At 39.2% G+C, this 20188-nt stretch overlaps 1 protein-coding gene across 8 annotated transcripts in view; it reads left to right on the top strand.

Moving 5' to 3' along the window:
* ankhd1 (ankyrin repeat and KH domain containing 1) overlaps positions 1-20188 on the top strand; it is a 41597-nt gene that overhangs the window by 11715 nt on the left and 9694 nt on the right. For 2 of the 8 annotated variants that reach the window (XM_014006122.1, XM_014006119.1), the window contains exons 3-23: positions 5132-5288; positions 5410-5557; positions 5646-5793; positions 5873-6106; positions 7164-7258; positions 8151-8306; positions 8569-8650; positions 8839-9030; positions 9163-9272; positions 9412-9499; positions 11412-11539; positions 11649-11792; positions 11887-11989; positions 12084-12346; positions 12474-12761; positions 12845-12973; positions 15613-15877; positions 15972-16111; positions 16190-16301; positions 16414-16559; positions 16669-16811. In XM_014006122.1, coding sequence (XP_013861576.1) covers positions 5132-5288; positions 5410-5557; positions 5646-5793; positions 5873-6106; positions 7164-7258; positions 8151-8306; positions 8569-8650; positions 8839-9030; positions 9163-9272; positions 9412-9499; positions 11412-11539; positions 11649-11792; positions 11887-11989; positions 12084-12346; positions 12474-12761; positions 12845-12973; positions 15613-15877; positions 15972-16111; positions 16190-16301; positions 16414-16559; positions 16669-16811 — 3271 coding nt within the window. Of the gene's footprint in view, positions 1-5131; positions 5289-5394; positions 5558-5645; positions 5794-5872; positions 6107-7163; positions 7259-8144; positions 8307-8568; positions 8651-8838; positions 9031-9162; positions 9273-9411; positions 9500-11411; positions 11540-11648; positions 11793-11886; positions 11990-12083; positions 12347-12473; positions 12762-12844; positions 12974-15612; positions 15878-15971; positions 16112-16189; positions 16302-16413; positions 16560-16668; positions 16812-20188 lie in introns of all 8 variants that reach the window. The other 6 variants (XM_014006115.1, XM_014006114.1, XM_014006121.1 and 3 more) reach the window with 5 other exon arrangements.

Raw genomic sequence — 20188 nt, 5'->3', positions numbered from 1 at the left:
TCATGCTAAAGCGAGAGTTCACTCCTCCCGACACTAAGAAAACATGAGGAGAGGAGTCAGCTGAGCCCCTGTGCAGTGGAGCACAGAGAGGGAGAGAGATGAAGTAAACAAACAAGAAGGAAAATGAAACTTATCGTCCTCATTTTTTTACCGACCTCAAAAAAATTTATCTTGCAATTAATTGATTTATTGACTATCGCGACAGGCCTACTCATTGGTTTAATTCCTGATAGTTACACAGAAAAGATATTATTATCTGCATTAAAGAACTCTCAGTTCCTCATAACTAAGTTATGAGAAGGATGTAAGACTAAAACTCCTACAGGAGTGTGCAGGGGATTAATCATCAAATTAATCGTTATCGGCTAAACACCACAATTAATCGTGATTCATTTTTTTGCCAATATTGGCCAACCCTACTGACCAGGTTATTCCATCAATTGAGTTTTTCTTCCCTCATGGCACGGGCATATTGCAAGATGACAATACCAGGATACATCGGGCTCAAATTGTGAAAGAGTGGTTCAGGGAGCATGACATCATTTTCAAACATGAGAATCTTTGGGATGTGCTGGAGAAGGTCAGACTCAACCATCATCAATGGAAGAACTTGGTGAAAAATTAATGCAACACTGGATGGAAATAAATCTTGTGACATTGTATATCTAAACAATACCACAGCTAATGGGTGCCATAATCAAAGCTAAAGGCTTTCCAAGAAAATATTAAGAGTATGTGACCCTTTTTTTTTGGTGGCAATTTTTTATTTTGGCCAGGCAGTGTATAAGTTTAACTAGTTGAATATGTTTCAGTAAATGGGGAAGAAAATATGTAAACTTTGTGTCAGTGTCCAAATAGATGTCAACGAAACTGTATATATATTCTGAACATTTGCTTAATTAAGTGTCTTTATGCAAATCTCGCAAAATTTTTAGAGTGTAATCCCCATTTTTTTCCTTTTTTTTAATGCTAAAGCGAAAATTCCTCGTGTGTCTGCTCGGTCAATTACAATGTTCTTTTCTCTTAGCCTCTAGTTCAGCCTGAAGGGCTTAGTTTGGCCTCTTGGCATTCCTTTTGCCATTTCAAGCTCATACTCTAAAAACACAGAATTACCCCCAAATTTATTTTCAGGGCAGCATCAAAACTCAACAAATATATCTTTTGACGTGTCTTTTGTGAATGTAGTATGCATAAGTGACATAGCAGCACCGACCATCTGCCAGATGTTAGTAGACAATCAGTATTCTTTCTACACTACAAAACAAACAAGTTGGTAAATGTAAATCAGTATTTATGATAATGTAAAAAGGTGTGATAAGAACCCTCATGTTCGGGGTAACAGAAAAACTAGTAAGCAATTTTGTATTCATTTTATTGTGTTCCCATGTTGATTTTTATCACACATTTTTCTGAATGATTAACAATGCCCTGCAGACTTAATTACAACAAATGCAGGCTTTAAGTCACGTCACGCGTGGATTATTAATGAGGGCTTCTGTTACCACTGGCCACACTGGGGTGACCTTGGCTATTATCCTTCATTCTTTGTTCTGGTTAATATAGATACAATCTAAAGCAATATACTTCAAAAATGGTGGTTGTAGACTATGACAAGTTGAGCACAGGAGTGTACAGATCCATATAAAACTGAAAAGAAAAATGACAAAAAATGGTTGACTTAGACAATATGATAATCAGAAGTATTTCTAACAAATTCTAACAGATATGTGGTTTACATTTTAATTTTTTTCCTCCATACATGAGGTGGGATGAGGCACTAGAAAAGGCTCAAAATATTAAGTTTTTGAATTTATTGTTACAGACACTATAACATAATGGCAGGCCTTCTTTGTTTAAATATTTAACTTTATTATTTTTTTAATTGTATCAACTGAAACACACAGGTTTAGGTTCATATACATGTAAGTACAGCGAATCCCTGCAAAGTTGCATTTCACATTTTGCGGACTCCGTCCTTTGTAGATGTTTTTAAATGGAACCTAACTAGAAGTAGTTTGCGGTAATTCCCATAATATCGTGGATGCAGGAAATGCACTACTGTAAGGAACTTCATTTTTTTTCTCTCATTTCCTTTTCTTGTTTTCAATCTAAATTATTATTTTATCWGTATCATTTATTAATTTTTTTTTACAAAAATTAAGGTAAATTCAGTTCAGTTAAAAAAAGATATAGTATGTGACACATACTCTGTGCATGCTGTGTATCTGCTAACTGTTTAGCTTTGTATGTGTCTTTTTTTTTTCCATGATGCCACCTTCAAATACACTAAACCTTTCTAGACCACATCTAATATTCATGTTTTGTTTTGTTTTTCTTCACAATTCATGTGTACTCCAAGAATGTAACCCCCGCAAAAATTAAGGATTTGCTGTAGATGTACTGAAAATTTAGAACATTTAATGTAATTTATTTCTCATAATTTGTTTATAATATAAACAAATTATACAGGTGTATATTATACACCTTTTGTCTGTAGATGCTCACAAGACTCAATCCAGTCGTTTTTTTTTAGGAAGAAAATTAATGTACGTTTGTGCGAGAATCATGTTAAAAGTCAGTTCAACAATGTACTTGTAGGTAGGTTTCCATTCTAACATTGCCTTTAATTTTAACTTTTTATCAGTCATACACCAATATAAAATGCATCTTTTTGCCTCATGTTTGATATGTGTGTATGTTCATCTATAAGTTAAATGCATACCATTTTTCTCTTTGTTCTATCAGCCTTCAATTTTTACTATACAGGGCTACTTCAAAACTTTTATGGTGCGTTCACACCGAACGCGATTTCAGCGTCAAAATCGCAGCCAACGCTGAAGTTTGAAGCTTGTGCACTTTGAGGTCAGACGCAGGACAGCTGCGCTGCACGGCGACAGCCGCCCCGCCCCTCCCTCCTCTGTGGGGCTGTTCAATGTCGGACGAGGAAGTGGCTTTGCTTTATTTACAGACAGCCAGAACGTGTCACGTTCATCAGATAATTAATTCATAATTAATTCACCAGATAATTCAGAGTAGAGGCTCACAGCTCYCTTTCAGGACTATTTTTCCAGTCTGATGAGTCGCTGRCACGCATTGCTGRGGATCAGGACACTGACTGCAGGCACTCATTTCAGCTAAAGAGCAGGAGCTCTGTCTGTTTCAGGTTAGTGGACATCATTCAGTAAACTGTCCCGTCGGGAAATATGTCTCTACGTCACACAGTGGAGTCTCTCTGATTGGTTGACGATGCGCGTCGAGCTGCAAAAGTTCAGATTTTCTAACTTCAGCGATTTGTGCCTCAGCGCGTCGAACGTTCAGATCGTTCAAATCGTTCAAATCGCGCTGCTCTAATCMCGCTTGAGGCGCCGCAGAACTTCCCGACGTTGCTTGAAGCGCGTCCACCATAGACTTTGTATGTAAACCTGCTGCTCCTGACGCTGAAATCGCGTTCGGTGTGAACGCACCTTTATTGTTCAGACATTCAACATTGCAACAATGTTTTTGCATTTATGTTTCAGGAAATGGACAATGTTGAGCATTCCTAAATAAAAAAATGCAAGAAAAAAAAATACAATAGGCTAAAACAAAAACAAACCACAGTGTTTTTYCTGTAATTGTGTCCAATAGAAGTGAAAATAAAAGTTTTCAGAGCACTGAATCTAAAATAGCCAGTACCAATTAAATTTGTGGTATTTTAAGTCTCATGATTCTGACTGTCAGGTATATTTAATTTAAACACATGACTATGATTCCTAAATCCATAGTCAAATATTAGTTAATCTTATGAGCTTGAAAAATTACTCTTATTGATCAGCCAAGGATTACATCAATACCATTACTAAATCTTAAATAGATTGCCACCAACCTTACAAACGATTGCTTGCAAATGACATGTATAGCTTTACTTGCGTGAATGTAAATTTTGCATTTAGTTATGTTTTCCTAATCTGGCAACTTTTATCTTGGCTAAGCTAGAATGCAAATCGTGTTGTTTGTGTCAACATGAAGGTTTGGCGCAGGTAGCGTAAAAGCAGCTGTTTATGGGTAAACACACAATGTTAAAGACATTGATATAGAAACATCTGTCCTCGTCCTTTGCCATGACTTACACTTAGGTGATWTCTTGTCCTCCTGAGGTATCATTAAACCCTAATATATGTACTGAACCAATCCAAGCTTCTAACCCATGACATTTTCTGAGTTGATGCAATAATACACTTAACAAATTCCTCAATTTTTGTCCTGAAAAAGTTGCAAAATCTTGGCTTTAGACTCTTAAGTTTAGCTTAAAGATGTGGTCCAAGTGGTGACAGCATTGGTCCTCCAAAGAGTGAAGTCTCACAACTGCCTGGCAAATGAACATTAAAGCTAAAACTAAAAAGTGGAAGAACTTTTTAAAAATGAATTTGTACACATGCCTGTAAAAAACAATGCCAACACATGCATAAAGCCTCCAAAAGCTTGCTGGTTTGAATGTTCTTATGTTTATTATGATCACATTGGACATTCTTGCCTTCTCCTATACCCCATCTTTGGATTTTTCTTCTTTTTTTTTTAAACGGTCACAAACATATTTTTCTTTGGTATTTTGCTTCCTTTGTAGTTGTGTTTACCACTTCTGACCACTGGCTCCAGTTTTTTGTTTGTTTTTTCCCTCCACGGTACCTCTTATCCTGCTTCTCTGATCCATCTATAATTCATACAAGTTGAGACATTTTTCTCCTCTGTCAATGGCCTTTAACCTTTATTGACTAGTTTACCAAGTTGCCTCCTTCCTTCACTGCATTCCTTGTAGTTTTGATACATTTTATAGTTTTTGTTTACAACCCAACAGCTGCCCAATGAATATTGTTTTGTATTTCAGAAACTAAGAATCCTAGATGCTGCATTGAAAGTAGWGACAGGATTTATTACGCCAAATTAACAAGTGCTTGTGTGTTTTCTGTGTGTTTGTGTGTGTGTGTGGGGAATTTTTTTTCCCTCTCTCTTTTTTTATGCTGCTACTAACCTTGGATTGGATTGGCTTGGCTGGACTGGATTTGCTTCTTCATCTGGTCTGGTGTGGTTCTGCTCCCCTCCCCCCTGTGGTTTGCACTGCCCTATGCACCTCTGCCCTCTCGGTGTTCGGCAGGCATCGGTAAACTCTCCACTGCCGATGGTAAAGCTTTTGCAGACCCTGAAGTGCTGCGCCGACTAACATCGTCAGTGAGTTGTGCCCTGGACGAGGCGGCGGCCGCCCTGACCCGTATGAGGGCCGAAAACACGCTCAATGCCGGCCAAGCTGACAAGTATGTATCCCACCCCCCGCCGATTGTTCTTTTCCACGTTTTGGGTATTTGGCTGAATGTGAGGCGTATGTGTGTTCACCTGTCACAGTGGCAGTAATTGTAGCAGTTTGGTTATTTTCAGCCGTAGTTTAGCAGAAGCGTGTTCGGATGGGGACGTCAACGCCGTGCGCAAACTGCTGGATGAAGGACGGAGCGTCAACGAACACACAGAAGAGGGGGAGAGCCTGCTGTGTCTCGCCTGCTCGGCTGGCTACTATGAACTTGCACAGGTATGGAAGCGTTGGCCTGGTCTGAAATTTGTTTTTGAGAACCTTTTATATTTATTTATCTTTTTAACATTACCATTTTGGGTCATAGGTTTTATTGGCTATGCATGCCAACGTAGAAGACCGGGGCATCAAAGGGGACATAACACCCCTCATGGCTGCTGCCAGTGGAGGTTATGTGGACATTGTCAAACTGCTTCTTGTCCATGGGGCAGATGTCAACGCACAATCTTCCACAGGTAAAACTATTCTGATTTCGATAATTATTATTGATTTGTTCTCCATTTCCTGTCGGATGAACCTCGCTGTTGTCTTCAGGTAACACAGCTCTGACGTACGCATGCGCCGGTGGCTTCGTGGACGTGGTTAAGGTGCTGCTAAAAGAGGGTGCGAACATCGAGGACCACAATGAGAACGGACACACCCCTTTAATGGAGGCAGCCAGCGCTGGCCACGTGGAGGTGGCCAGGGTACTCCTGGAATATGGCGCCGGCATCAACACACACTCCAACGAGTTCAAGGAGAGCGCACTCACACTCGCCTGCTACAAAGGTCAGAACTCAAATATGCAGTCTTTGTGTTGCATCTAGCAGAAATCTTTTCATAGCTCTAGTAACTATCGATAGTCAGCACCCTACCTTACTATTACCACTTTGTGGAGTACATTTCCTGTCATGTTTCGTCTTAATTAATTCCCTCAAAACATAAGTGCTAGTTTAAAAGACAAGTTAATTTAAGTTGAGCAATTATTGCCATGATTTTGTAAATGGTAAATACACATTGGCCAAAAATAACACAAGCTGATGTATGTCTGTCATTGGCTGACCTGATTAGTTGACCTGCAAAGTGTGAAATAGTTGTTTTAACCAACTGTTGCTCCGTAACGGTGTTCTTATTATACAAATGTAAACAAAGGGCGGTTCTCACGGCCAGTAAGAACTTCCTCCGTTTTATAACCCTCAGGTTTAGTTTGCACAGAAATGATCTCCTGGAATTGTTACAGAGTTTTTGATGGTGATGGTAAAAGCGCTACACGTTTACACTGTAATGCTGTGATTTCAGTCACTGTTTAAACCTTAGATTGATTGTTTTTGGTACAGTTCCCTGAGACATTTGTTGTGACTTGGCGCTGTATAAATAAACTGAATTGAAACGAGACCTCGAAAAACATTGAACCATGCCAGGTCACTAGCTGGTGCTGTGATTTTTGTATTTTAATAACAAACGCATCTGTGCAGACACTCATGTCTCGAGCATAAAAACAGTTGCATGTAAAATGACGAATAAACAAACGTTGGTAATGGTTTTGCTTTAATTTCTAAATTAAAAACAAAGATTAAAAAAAATAAATGTAGACTGACTGATAATTGTAGTGCACATCTGCTAAAGCCCAACTTAGTATTCTTGACAAATCTCCAAAATGTAACCGAATATTTCCAGTTTCACCTAAAAAGAAGGAATTTTTTAAACAGAGCCTCAGTGAGCCCATGGGACTGTTTGAACAAAATAGATGTTTTTCACCCCGTTAGTTTTCTGTATATGCTGTCATGTAGCATCATCTTCTTAGCTAATACTTCATTTTCCTTTTGTCGTTATCTGTTCTCTGCAGGTCACCTGGATATGGTTCGCTTTCTGTTAGAGGCCGGAGCAGACCAGGAGCATAAAACAGATGAGATGCACACGGCACTGATGGAGGCTTGCATGGTGAGCATCTGACCCAAACCCCAGTTTAACAGACTTTTATTGCGTTTAGAGATGCCCGTTACAGCAGCATTGACATCGGTATGGGCCTATATTGGTCTTTTTTTTTTTTTTTTTTTTTTTTTTTTTTTAGAAAATCAGTATCGGCCCGATATGTAAAACGGGGCCGATGTTATTGTCCGTTATCGATTTTCCATACTTTATCTTTTTATTTCTGTTTTGGGAGGTGAAATGTTTGGTTGAGCATCATCTGTTTGATCATGATAGTGAAATTGACGCCGCACAGCCAGGAATAACTGAAGTAGGGAGTCATGTCAGAGGTTTGGTCGTTTATTTATGGTATCGATAAAAGACACAAGTGTGTTTGTGCGTGTACGTATTAAATAATTTGTGTGTTTGTCTAATATCCGTAAATATTAGTTATTGGCCATAGCAGCAGCAATAATTATATCGGATATCGATATTGGCTGAAATTTTCATATCGTTACATCCCTAATTGTGTTTTTATCACTTTTTCTATTATTGTTATTATTGTTGTTGTTGTTGTTGTTGTTGTTGTTGTCATCAATATTAAATATTTTTGTACAACTTGTTAGGTTTTTAAGTTCAATCGGGTAAGCTAGATGGGAATCGAGAGAAGATTTAAAACGGATATAGAAAAATAAGTCTTATAATTTGTCAAATTATATTAACCATAACTACATTTTTGCAATCAAAGAACAAAAAAAAAAAAGAAAAAAAGAAAAGCAAATTAAGTTAAATAATAAAAACATTTTTTTGAGTTTTAATGCATTTTGCACAAGTATAAATTGACCTTAGGTCAACCGAAGCAGATTGGATAGTGTTTACTTATTCAGGTGCTTATCTCTACATTCTCTGTGTCTCGCTGTCCCAGGACGGCCATGTGGAGGTGGCGCGGCTGCTGTTGGACAGCGGCGCTCAGGTCAACATGCCAGCTGACTCCTTTGAGTCYCCCCTCACCCTCGCAGCTTGTGGAGGACACGTGGAGCTGGCTGCCCTGCTCATAGAGAGAGGCGCCAATTTGGAGGAGGTGAGTAAAGAGACATTCAGTCAATAATGGTTTGATAAAAGAAATGTGTCGAGTATTAGTTTAAGTATTTTAATTYACATTTTGAACAAACTGCCTCAGGTTAATAAACAAAAAGACATGAAATGATCGTGTCACTTTTTTTCTATTTTGAAAAATGAACGATCTTTTCTTTTTTTCAGTGAGAGCAGACAGGCTCTTTGATAATCTGATAATGAGACATACCCTCTCCTGGTTTCTTATCTGTTTTTGTCTTTGTGTCCAGGTTAATGATGAAGGTTACACTCCTCTGATGGAAGCAGCCAGAGAAGGCCACGAGGAGATGGTAGCACTGCTGCTAGCTCAAGGTAGGAATGTTTTCTTCTCACATTTGAGGAATGAAAACTTAAAATAAACCATTCTAAATAGATTTGACTCGTTCGATGTCATCGACTCTCTTATAATTCTATTTTTTAGAAGAAAGAATGGGTTTTTAAAAACAAATCCAGACCTGGTTACATTCTTGCAGTCATCAGCTCATTTTTCTGTTCTCCAGGTGCGAACATCAATGCGCAGACAGAGGAGACCCAGGAGACCGCTTTGACTCTGGCATGTTGCGGAGGCTTCTTGGAAGTGGCCGACTTCCTCATTAAGGCGGGTGCTGACATCGAGTTAGGCTGCTCCACTCCTCTAATGGAGGCTGCACAGGAGGGCCATCTGGACTTGGTCAAATATCTACTCGCTGCAGGTAAGCAAGAGAGGCAAAACAAAAACAAACTGTTGAGAAATCAAACGATAAATAGCTGTTTTTAAGAAAACGCTCATTTTACCACAAATGCAATAAGTGTGCTTACGTTCTTAACCTCTGTTTGCCGTTCAGGAGCAAACGTTCATGCCACAACAGCAACGGGCGACACAGCATTGACGTATGCTTGTGAGAATGGACACACAGATGTGGCAGATGTGCTGCTGCAGGCTGGAGCCAACTTGGTTTGTTTATAACTAATATTATCTGATTTTACTCTTTATGAGTCTGCTGTGTGACGATATCACATATAGTTATGGGAAACATGACGTGTAAAACTTTATCTGCTCTATTTTTTAAGCAAAACTGTTTTGTGTATCTCAGGAGCACGAGTCTGAAGGGGGGAGGACACCCCTGATGAAGGCAGCAAGGGCGGGGCATCTCTGTACAGTCCAGTTCCTTATCAGCAAAGGTGTGTTGTTGGCTCAGATTTACCTGTTTATAAGAACTCATTAGGGATTCTACTCCAAATCTTTCTTAATTTTTTTTTAGTTTATTCATTTTATTTCATTTAAAAACAAAAAAAATTAAATACAAAAAATACAAATCAAAAATAAAATGAAAGGCAGCAGAAAGAAGAAAAAATCTTATAATACCTGCCCCTTTTTAAGAAAAGAAGATAAAATAAACAATAATAGTCTTTAAGTAACAAACAAAACAAAAAAGCAACAGCAATCCTCCTCGAACAAAAATTCATGAATACACATTCTTTTTCATATTTCTTCATCAAACCAATTTTAATCATTCTCTTAAACATAATCATTAATTTGGCATCTTTAACAGCACTTTCCAGATTATTCCATAATCTTATTCCCTGAATTGACGTGCATCGTTTCTTCAAATCAGGGGTCCCCAAACTTTTCCCTTCTTTGGTGGGGGGCCGGAGTCAGTTTGTAACAGAAAAAGTGTGACTATTGCAGGAGTGCCTAAATGTAAAAATTTATTGTTTTCCAGAAAGCACAATCAAATAACCCTCTCTGGGTTCTTCACAGTATGTATTCTGCTGAGCTAACAGTTCACTTTTTAGCTTTGAGAGTTTGTTTGCTCACATTTGGCCTTGCAAGTTATCATACTTGTCTTTGTGACGGGATTCATAGTGTCGTCACAGATTGTATTCTTTGAATACCGCCACCGCCTCTTTACATATGAACAAAAAAATAATCGTTTGTCCACTGCAGCTTAAATGCCCTGCATTCTGAATCTGTTTTTCTCTTACCTAATCTTTTCACCATTATTCCGTTCTCTCTTTGAGAGGGGCGGGTTTAGGATTTTTTCTGGGGGTTMCCAGATAGGGGCACAGACCGCAGAAGGGTGGAACAGAATGTCACGTTTTATGTGTGTATGAATGAAATAGTTACTAACTAATAATAGTTAATAATGAAAATAGTTCATAACTAAGGAACATTTTATTGCAAAAGTCTCAACTTTAAAATCAAATATAAATACACATATATGAAAAATAAAACCTAAATGCTCTCTGGTATTGTTTTGGGGGCCGGATCCAGCCCGCAGGCCGTAGTTTGGGGATCACTGCTTCAAACTGACTGGAAATTTAAGTTTCACAAACATCTCAATCCCCTTAAGATTATAACTGCTCTCTCTTTTAACAAAATTTAACTGGATATTTACAGGTAATATGTTTATATGAGCCTTATACATAACCTGCAAAATACTATAATCAACCACCTCATGAAATTTCAATAATTTCAACTGACAAAACAATGAATTTGTTGGGTGATTATAATGTTTTCTGGTTATAATTCTTACAGCTCTTTTCTGTAAAATGAAAATGGGATTTGTAATAGTTTTACATGCTTTCCCCCAGATTTAGATACAATAAATTAGGTGTGGAGCAATTAATGCGTTATACAGCATATACAGAGATTTGTCATTGAATAACTCTCTTACTTTATATAATACTGCAATAGATTTAGCTATTTTTATTCTTAAATTATCTATATGAGGTTTCCATGTCAGCTTTTCATCTATGACACCCAGAAACTTTACCTCACTGAACAAAATTAAAACATATATTGTTGCACATTTGAACAAGGTTTCTGCTTGCACATTAGTGACTGTGCTTGTCCTCTTTTGTGAGTCATTTTGCTTCATTGCATTTGTTAATTTTTTGTTTAAAACACACAACACGCTGTTCATTTTGTTACTCCTCATTTATTTTATTTAGCGTTTAAACTTTGTGTGCTTGTGTGTCCTTTCTGCTCTTTGGTCTTGTTCCACAGGTACACTTTTGACATTGTACCGGTGAAATTAACGTTTTTTTTTTATCTTTTTCTTTGATTTATGTGTGGTTTTGTCTTGCTCAGGTGCTAATGTAAACAGAGCTACTGTCAGTAACGATCACACGGTGGTGTCTCTGGCCTGCGCTGGAGGGCATCTGGCTGTTGTGGAGTTGCTGTTGGCACATGGAGCAGATCCCACACACAGACTCAAAGTAACTCCCTCATTTTGTATTCACATCATTTGTGGTTTATTAGATACCACAACAACCTTTTTGTGCTTTTAAAAGCGATGAAAACTAAGTCAGGTTTTTATTTTCATAGGATGGTTCAACCATGTTGATAGAAGCTGCTAAAGGTGGCCACACTAATGTGGTGTCCTACCTGTTGGACTACCCCAACAACATCCTGTCAGTCTCAGCCCCTGATCTTTCACAACTCACACCCCCATCGCAAGACYCATCTCAGGTAAATCCTGAAAAATGATAGATATTTTATAAACAAACCCCTCCCCTCAGCCATTTTTACTTACATGAGCCTAACATGTTTTTTGTCATAACAGGTCCCTCGTGTTCCATTCCAAGCTCTCGCTATGGTTGTGCCCCCTCAGGAGCCCGACAGAGCCCCATCAAACATCGCAACACCCCCACCTGTCTCTAGCAAAGGTAAATAGTGCAGCGAGTCGCAACTTAAAAAAAAAAGTCTTTGTCTTAGCTGTTATAATGTGTACTTATCGTAACTCCTTGTTTTGAAATGCAGGTGCATCCAAACAGAGACAGGCGGCCCTTCAATCCGGCGTCCCCAGCGCGGTCTGCCGGGGGCCTGAAGCAGAACCTCTGCCACCCTTCCATTTGTGCCCGCCGTTGGAGTGCATCGTGGAGGAAACAGAGGGGAAGCTAAACGAGCTGGGCCAGAGGATAAGCGCTATCGAGAAAGCTCAGCTCGAATCGCTGGAGCTCATTCAGGGGGAGCCGCTCACCAAAGACAAGATCGAGGAGCTGAAGAAGAGCCGGGAAGAGCAGGTAGAACCGAGCGTCTGCTTAGGCTCTGGCTGAGAGTTGTATCTAAATTCATTAAATTTACTTTTAAATCAGTAAATAAAAACAAACAAAAAAAAAACAAAGCTGTGGCTGTCCTCTGTTCATTTAGGTGCAGAAGAAGAAGAAAATCTTGAAGGAGCTGCAGAAGGTGGAGCGCCAGCTGCAGCTAAAAACACAGCAACAGTTCACCAAAGAGTACATGGAGGCAAAGGGCTTAAAAGAAGACCAGGAGGCGGGACAGAGCCAAGGTCCGGGTCCGGGGCCTGGGAGTATGACTGCTGGTCCGGGACCCATGCTTACCCCACTGGGTAGTCAGGCACACACCGGCTCTGACACCGATGAAGAGGCCAACAAGGACCGGGATCAAGAAGAGCAGCCTGGGGGTGAAGGGGAGGAGGTAAAATTTAGTTTTTACAAAATCAATCCCAGACTGCGTTTTGTAGAAACTGTAGAAACTTAGATGCGTTAATGTGCTTTCAGGAGGAGGAGGAGGAGGATGACGATGAAGACGAAGAGGATGAGGAGGAAGAGGACGAGGAGGAGGAGGAGGAGGAGGTTTCAGAGGACAACGCAGATGAAGAAGAGGAGGATTACCCCAAGCTTCCTCAGGTGGGCATTGTCCTCTACAGGGATGGGCCACAGCAGCCTCCTCTTCCAGGGTATCAGCAGGGTTGTAAAGTATAAAAAGGGAGTAAATCAATTAAGCAAAAATTAAAGCCATTAAAAAGTATTAAAAGGTAATAAACGCCATCTGACGAGGTATTAATCTTTAAACAACTAGCACACTTTCGCTATGCTAGAATCTGATGCGCTGCTGCGTGGAAAACAGATTTAACAAACATTTCTCTGGCCCAATCTGAGACGCAGCTTCAACTTTAGACAGGACTATTAGCCAATCAGAAATAGTGTGGGGGTGGGACTTAAGTGTCTCTAGTAGCAGAAGTTGGAGCGGTGTTTTAAATAAAGCATTTAGGACACGTCTGAAAAAGAACAGGAGACGATATCAAAGCTGGATGATTGTTAAAAGTCAGAAAAGATAAACCAGCAGAAGGACTACTGACTCCACCACCTGAGAGGAGCCGTGTGTCGGTGGATGCTAGCTTTAGCTAAAGCTAGCTGGAGCAGACCGGGGGAGAAGAGAGGAGCAGGCGGGTGCAGCAGGTGAGGAGATTAAAGTGATGCCTTTTATAAGAATGACCCGGGAGATAACATCAATCAACAGGTGTGTGTTTGCTGGTACAAACTGACACAAAACAGCTGTATTTGTTTGAACAAAGCAAAAGTAAATTAAAGCTGTGTCTCAGATTTTTTTCATTGTTTTTCCCCAAAACTTTCAGGGAGGGCATTCTCTATGAAGATGTCAGTTTTATGTGTTTGTAGATAAATATGAGCTAATTTAAATCCTACGCTGTATTAAAGGGTTTTGGGAATTTGAGCTAAATTATTTATTTGGAATTAGACTTTACGTAAATTAATGCAGGATCACATGAAACATAATTTACAGTTCTCACGTAGATTCTGTTGATTTGGTTTGTTTAGTAAGGTTTTATTATTTTCAATCAGAGGTTTTAATTGAAAGTATTTTTAGCTACAAGAAAGTTTATAAATTGGGATTATTTTTGCAGTTTTGATAAATTTAAAAGCCGATATTTGAAAGCTATTGCAGGTAACCCTCTGCTTAGTATGAAAAAAATTGAAAACTGATTTTTTTTAAAGAAGTTGATTGATGAATCCTTCACAGTCGTTCTTTAGCTGGTATTGTCAATGTATATGCAGAAAAAAGATGATGATTGTGAGGGTAAAACTGTGTAGTGGTGGTGGGGTTCATCATGTTCAACAAAAGTTTTTAATACATGTTTAAAAAACAGATGGACACACACAGATGTTATTTAGAGCAGGGGTTCTTAACCTTTTTGACCTCGGGGCCCAATTTACTGAAATTTATTGAAGTGGCACAAGGCCCAGTCACACATTACCAACGTATGGATCAAAATGATAATTATTCTGAATCTTGGTTTAATTTTTATTGTATTTACATTATAACTAAATTAAATACACTTACATTTTAAAAGTAAAACTCCTGTCAAATAATCAAAAGATAAGATTATGACAAACATTTTTTTATATTGTAACCTGCCCATAACAATTATTTGAACAATTACAAAGGTCAGTCAACAGACCACTCAGGCTTATCAACACAAAAATATATATATTTTAACATAAATAACAAAAATAGAAAATTCAATAAATAAAATTGTGGGCATAAGATAAATAAATTAAAAATGATTAAATGTTTCAAATACAAAAAACTGTAAAACTGATTTTGATAAAGTACAAACGAAAATATAGCTTTTAAACTTTGTGTGGTAGAAACAGAAGCTAGTGTTCATATTAGTGACAAACAACAGTAACAACAGCTTTTTGACAAGTTTAAAGTTTCTTTAAAATACATTAAAATATTTAAAAATGAACTACAAAAAATTATTTGATAAAGTGCAAATTAAAATATAGTTTTATCTGCAACTGTATTTGATAATGTTTTGAACTTTTAAAATACTGCATGATGAAAACAGAAGCTGTACTTCATATTAGTGACAAACTTTGGCCTTTTTTGATGGGTTGCCTTCATTTTTGCTTCTATTTTTCATTTGAAATAAGTTTCCATTTTCGGCAGGGTTCTAAGGTTCTTCTTCTACATATTAAAAAGGTTGTTAAACATCTGAGTGGTGCACTACTGCTACTAGTGGTGAGAAAGTGTATTGCACCTTATTCAAAATCAATGTGGTCCCACGGCCCTCTGCGGCCCAGAGTTGAAAACTGTTGTTTTTTTGAGGCCCTCAAGGTGGCGCTCACAGCCCACAATTGGGCCACGGCCCATAGGTTAAGAATCTCTGATTTAGAGGATGGTGGTGTGACGTCAGGGTATTTTGATTCTGTGTTCCTGGGACATGCGAGAACAGATGACCTGTTGCTGATAGCACTGCTCTTCCTACACATAATGAAAACACTTGCCTTGAATTTAGGGTTAAATAACAAATGATTGTATATAGATCAGTGTTTCATTAAGGAAAAGAAATAACTATGTATCCAGTAACTTTAATAATAGGTTGAAGCAGTTGCCGCTACAGTTTCAACTTGAAGTCGTGTTGGTATTAAAAAACATTGGGATGGCATTAAAAAGGTATTAAAAGGTATTAAATTTAACTTCAGAATTTCTGTATATACCCTGTCTTCCTCCTTCTCCCCAGACTCAGCCTCCTCCGTCTCTTCAGGACCCCTTCGTCCCCATCCAGCCTCTGCCAGAGTACAACCCCGCAGACTACCCCGGAAGCACCAGCCCCGAGCTGCAGCGGGTGCTGATAGAACAGCAGATGTTGGGTCAGCAGCAACAGTGTCTGGGTCAACAGATACCCGGGTTAGGCCCAGGAATGATACCTCAGCCAGCTCCAGATGGTCTCATGGTAGCCACGCCTGCACAGACGCTCACAGACACACTGGATGACATCATGGCAGGTAGGAATGTCTGTCAGAAGATATTCCCYGATGTGAAGATCCCAACGTGTGTTTCCTTAATCTCATTTTTTTWAAAACGTTTCCTGTATTGCAGTTGTGAGCAGCCGCGTGCCCACGCTGAACACTACAACTTCGCCCACGCCCCCGTCCCAGCCGCCCACGCAGACGCCTACGAACATCGCCTCCCCTCCTTCAGCCTTGCCCCTCTACCCCTCTGTTGACATAGATGCACATGTAAGAAGCAAACCGGTTGAGTTTGACCTCCAGAAATGCCCGTGAATACATCTAAACAGCTCTTCTTCTTCCTCGCAGACGGAGAGCAACCACGACACGGCGCTGACGCTCGCCTGCGCAGGTGGACACGAGGAGCTCGTCTCGGTCCTGATCGCACGGGGCGCCAATATTGAGCATCGGGATAAAAAAGGTATAAAAGAAAAGAAAAATAGGTTCACACAGGGAAAGGACTAGTGTCGAGATGTATCGAAGGAAATCTGAAATTAACGCAAATAATTAATCTCTGGTTTTTTTTTTTTTAGGTTTTACTCCTTTGATCCTGGCTGCCACTGCTGGTCATGTAGGAGTAGTCGAGGTGCTCCTTGACAAAGGTGGGGACATAGAGGCTCAGTCAGAGAGAACCAAAGACACGCCCCTTTCCCTAGCCTGCTCAGGGGGCCGCCAGGAGGTGAACCATTTCTCTGTGGACTCAGTGTTGACGTTGCATTTTAATGTTTTCCTGGCTTCAGTGTGGCATAACTTTTTAAATATATATATTTATATATATTTTTGAACAGGTTGTGGAGTTGCTGCTGCTGAGGGGAGCCAACAAGGAACACCGCAACGTTTCAGACTACACGCCTCTCAGCTTGGCTGCTTCTGGAGGTTATGTCAACATCATCAAGATACTCCTCAATGCTGGAGCTGAGATCAACTCCAGGTGAGCGGCGAGCATCTTGTTACACACTTGGCCTTTTTCATTAAGTCAAAAGATAAGAAAACACTTTTTTTTAAATTCTGAATGTTTTAACACTTGTTCTGTTTTGTTTCATTTATAGTAGAAGAGTCAAACTCAGTCACACAAAAAAGGTCAAATATTCAAAACTTGGTTCAAGTCACGGACAATTTTTTTCAATATTTATTGAAAACATGTTTCATAACAAATAGTTCTCACAGAAATACAAATAACCACGTCCAAATTATGTTTTATGTAGCATTTAGAACAATCATAACTTAACAAATAAAGAAAAAAGATGAAGCATTCATTTCTTATGCCTTAGATTTTATCAATTAGTTTTTCATTTATTATATCTTTGAGATATGTTTAGGGATGGGTACCTTTGACATTTGAATCGATTCGGTACCAATATCTGGTACCTGGGAATCTGTGCCGGTACTTAATGGTACCAATTTTCGATACTTTGTGTGTGTTGTTTTTTAAGTAAGTAAAGTTTATTTATATAGCACCTTTCTTCGATACAAAATCACAAAGTGCTTCACATAAAATAAAATAAAAACAATAAAGTAAATTAAAACATCACCGAGAGTACAAGTAGTAAAATTAATAATAATAATAATACTAAGTGTTTTTATTTTTTTAACATATTTCTCCATATACAGTGGGGAAAATAAGTATTTAGTCAGTCACCAATTGTGCAAGTTCTCTCACTTAAAAAGATGAGAGAGGCCTGTAATTGACATCATAGGTAGACCTCAACTATGAGAGACAAAATGTGAAAAAAAATTTGAGAAAATCCTTTTGTCTGACTTTTAAAGAATTTTTTGCAAATAATGGTGTAAAATAAGTATTTGGTCACCTACAAACAAGCAAGATTTCTGGCTGTCACAGACCTGTAACTTCTTTTTTAAGAGGCTCCTCTTTCCCCCACTCATTACCTGTATTAATGGCACCTGTTTGAAGTCGTTAACAGTATAAAAGACACCTGCCCACAACCTCAAACAGTCACACTCCAAACTCCACTATGGTGAAGACGAAAGAGCTGTCGGAGGACACCAGAAACCGAATTGTAGACCTGCACCAGGCTGGGAAGACTGAATCTGCAATAGGCAGCAGCTTGGTGTGAAGAAATCTACTGTGGGAGCGATAATCAGAAAATGGAAGACATACAAGACCACTACTAATCTCCCTCGATCTYGGGCTCCACGCAAGATCTCAGCCCGTGGGGTCAAAATGATCACAAGAACGGTGAGGAAAAATCCCAGAACCACAAGGGGGGATCTAGTGAAWGACCTGCAGAAAGCTGGGACCAATGTTACAAAGGCTACCATCAGCAACACACTACGACGCCAGGGGCTCAGATCTTGCAGTGCCAGACGTGTCCCCCTGCTTAAGCCAGTCCATATCCAGGCACGTCTGAAGTTTGCTAGAGAGCATTTGGATGTTCCAGAAGAGTATTGGGAGAATGTCATATGGTCAGATGAAACCAAAGTAGAACTATTTGGTAAAAACACAACTCGTCATGTTTGGAGGAAAGTGAATGCGGAGTTGCATCCAAAGAACACCATACRAACTGTGAAGCATGGGGGTGGCAACATCATGCTTTGGGGCTGTTTCTCTGCAAAGGGACCAGGACGACTGGTCCGTGTACATGAAAGAATGAATGGGGCCATGTATTGTGAGATTTTGGGTGCAAACCTCCTTCCATCAGCAAGGGCAATGAAGATGAAACGTGGCTGGGTCTTTCAGCATGACAGTGATCCCAAGCACACTGCCAGGGCAACAAAGGAGTGGCTTCGTAAGAAACATTTCAAAGTCCTGGAGTGGCCTAGCCAGTCTCCCGATCTCGAAAACCTTTGGAGGGAGTTGAAAGTCCGTGTTGCCCGCCGACAGCCCCAAAACATCACTGGTCTAGAGGAGAACTGCATGGAGGAATGGGCCAACATACCAGCAACAGTGTGTGCCAACCTTGTGAAGACTTACAGAAAACGTTTGACCTCTGTCATTGCCAACAAAGGATATACAACAAAGTATTGAGATGAACTTTTGTTATTGACCAAATACTTATTTTCCACCATTATTTGCAAAAAAATTCTTTAAAAGTCAGACAAAATGATTTTCTCAAATTTWTTTTCACATTTTGTCTCTCATAGTTGGTCTACCTATGATGTRAATTACAGGCCTCTCTCATCTTTTTAAGTGGGAGAACTTGCACAATTGGTGACTGACTAAATACTTATTTTCCCCACTGTATAAAATTTAACAAATATCAAGACAACATCCAACTCTTTTTGTATTGTAACATCAGTTGTTTAACTAACTTCTTTAAGTGAAAACTCTTGAAAACAACTAACGCAGTGTTTTCTTATTGTACAAATTAAAATCCAGCTCCATGTATTTCTATTGATGTCATTTCCTTGCTAAAATAAAACGTGTGATGGGGGTCCATGGAAGGCAAATAAGTTTAAATCAAATAAGCAAAAAAGGATGGAGTTTAATAAATACAAAGGTATTCAAACTACGTTTTGAGCATCCAAAATGCGTCCAACGCTTCAAGCTGGCTGTTTGTGCTTTTTCAGGTCAGACGTGTTCGAAGCGTTGGGAAGCACCTCTGTTTTCCTCTGCCGGTCTCTGTTTAATGGTGGATGAAATAAAGAAAGTGGCGGTACTTTATTTACTTTGAGCAAGTGAACGTCGTGCTCACAAGATAATTAATCCACCAGATAACTCAGAGTTGGTCTGTTCGACGAGTTTTACTCCAGGAGCTGCGAGGCTTTCAGCTACGTTCAGACCGAYCTCTGAACCAGCGGCTGCTGACGTCATTACGCTCTTGCGTGATGCTGCGTTCAGGACAAGTATGGAAAACTCACCACTCTTACGCCAATATGGTCGCGATGTTGCGTTCAGGTACTGAAACATGGTACCGTTTGATGTTACGTGAATAGGTTCTCGGTAGTACCGACAGAATTCAGTCTGTACATAAAAAAGTATTGAATTCGGTACCCATCCCTAGATATGTTTTATCACAATCTAGCAAAAAAAAACTCACTACAAATAAGAAAAATATATACAAGACAATTAAAGTTGACTCTCTGTTGCTCTTTCTGCACCAAATTCAAACTAAATTTACTTGTCTGGAAAGTTGGTCAACTGTCCTGAGCAGAATGCACTAAATACAATGACAAAAAGAGCAACCATAAAACAATTTCACATTTAAAATATTACCTGTTTGGGCCAAATAAACTGTTAACAAGGGCCAGATTTGGCCTGCAGGCCTTAAGTTTGATAGGTGATTTAGAGAATTTGAGACATTTAAACAGTAATAAATCAGTTTATGCAGCTTTCTTATAACTTAGTCC

The sequence above is a fragment of the Austrofundulus limnaeus genome, unplaced genomic scaffold (genome assembly GCF_001266775.1).
Source record: "Austrofundulus limnaeus strain Quisiro unplaced genomic scaffold, Austrofundulus_limnaeus-1.0 Scaffold34, whole genome shotgun sequence".
NCBI lineage: Eukaryota > Metazoa > Chordata > Actinopteri > Cyprinodontiformes > Rivulidae > Austrofundulus > Austrofundulus limnaeus.
This window is presented reverse-complemented; position numbering and strand designations above follow the sequence as displayed.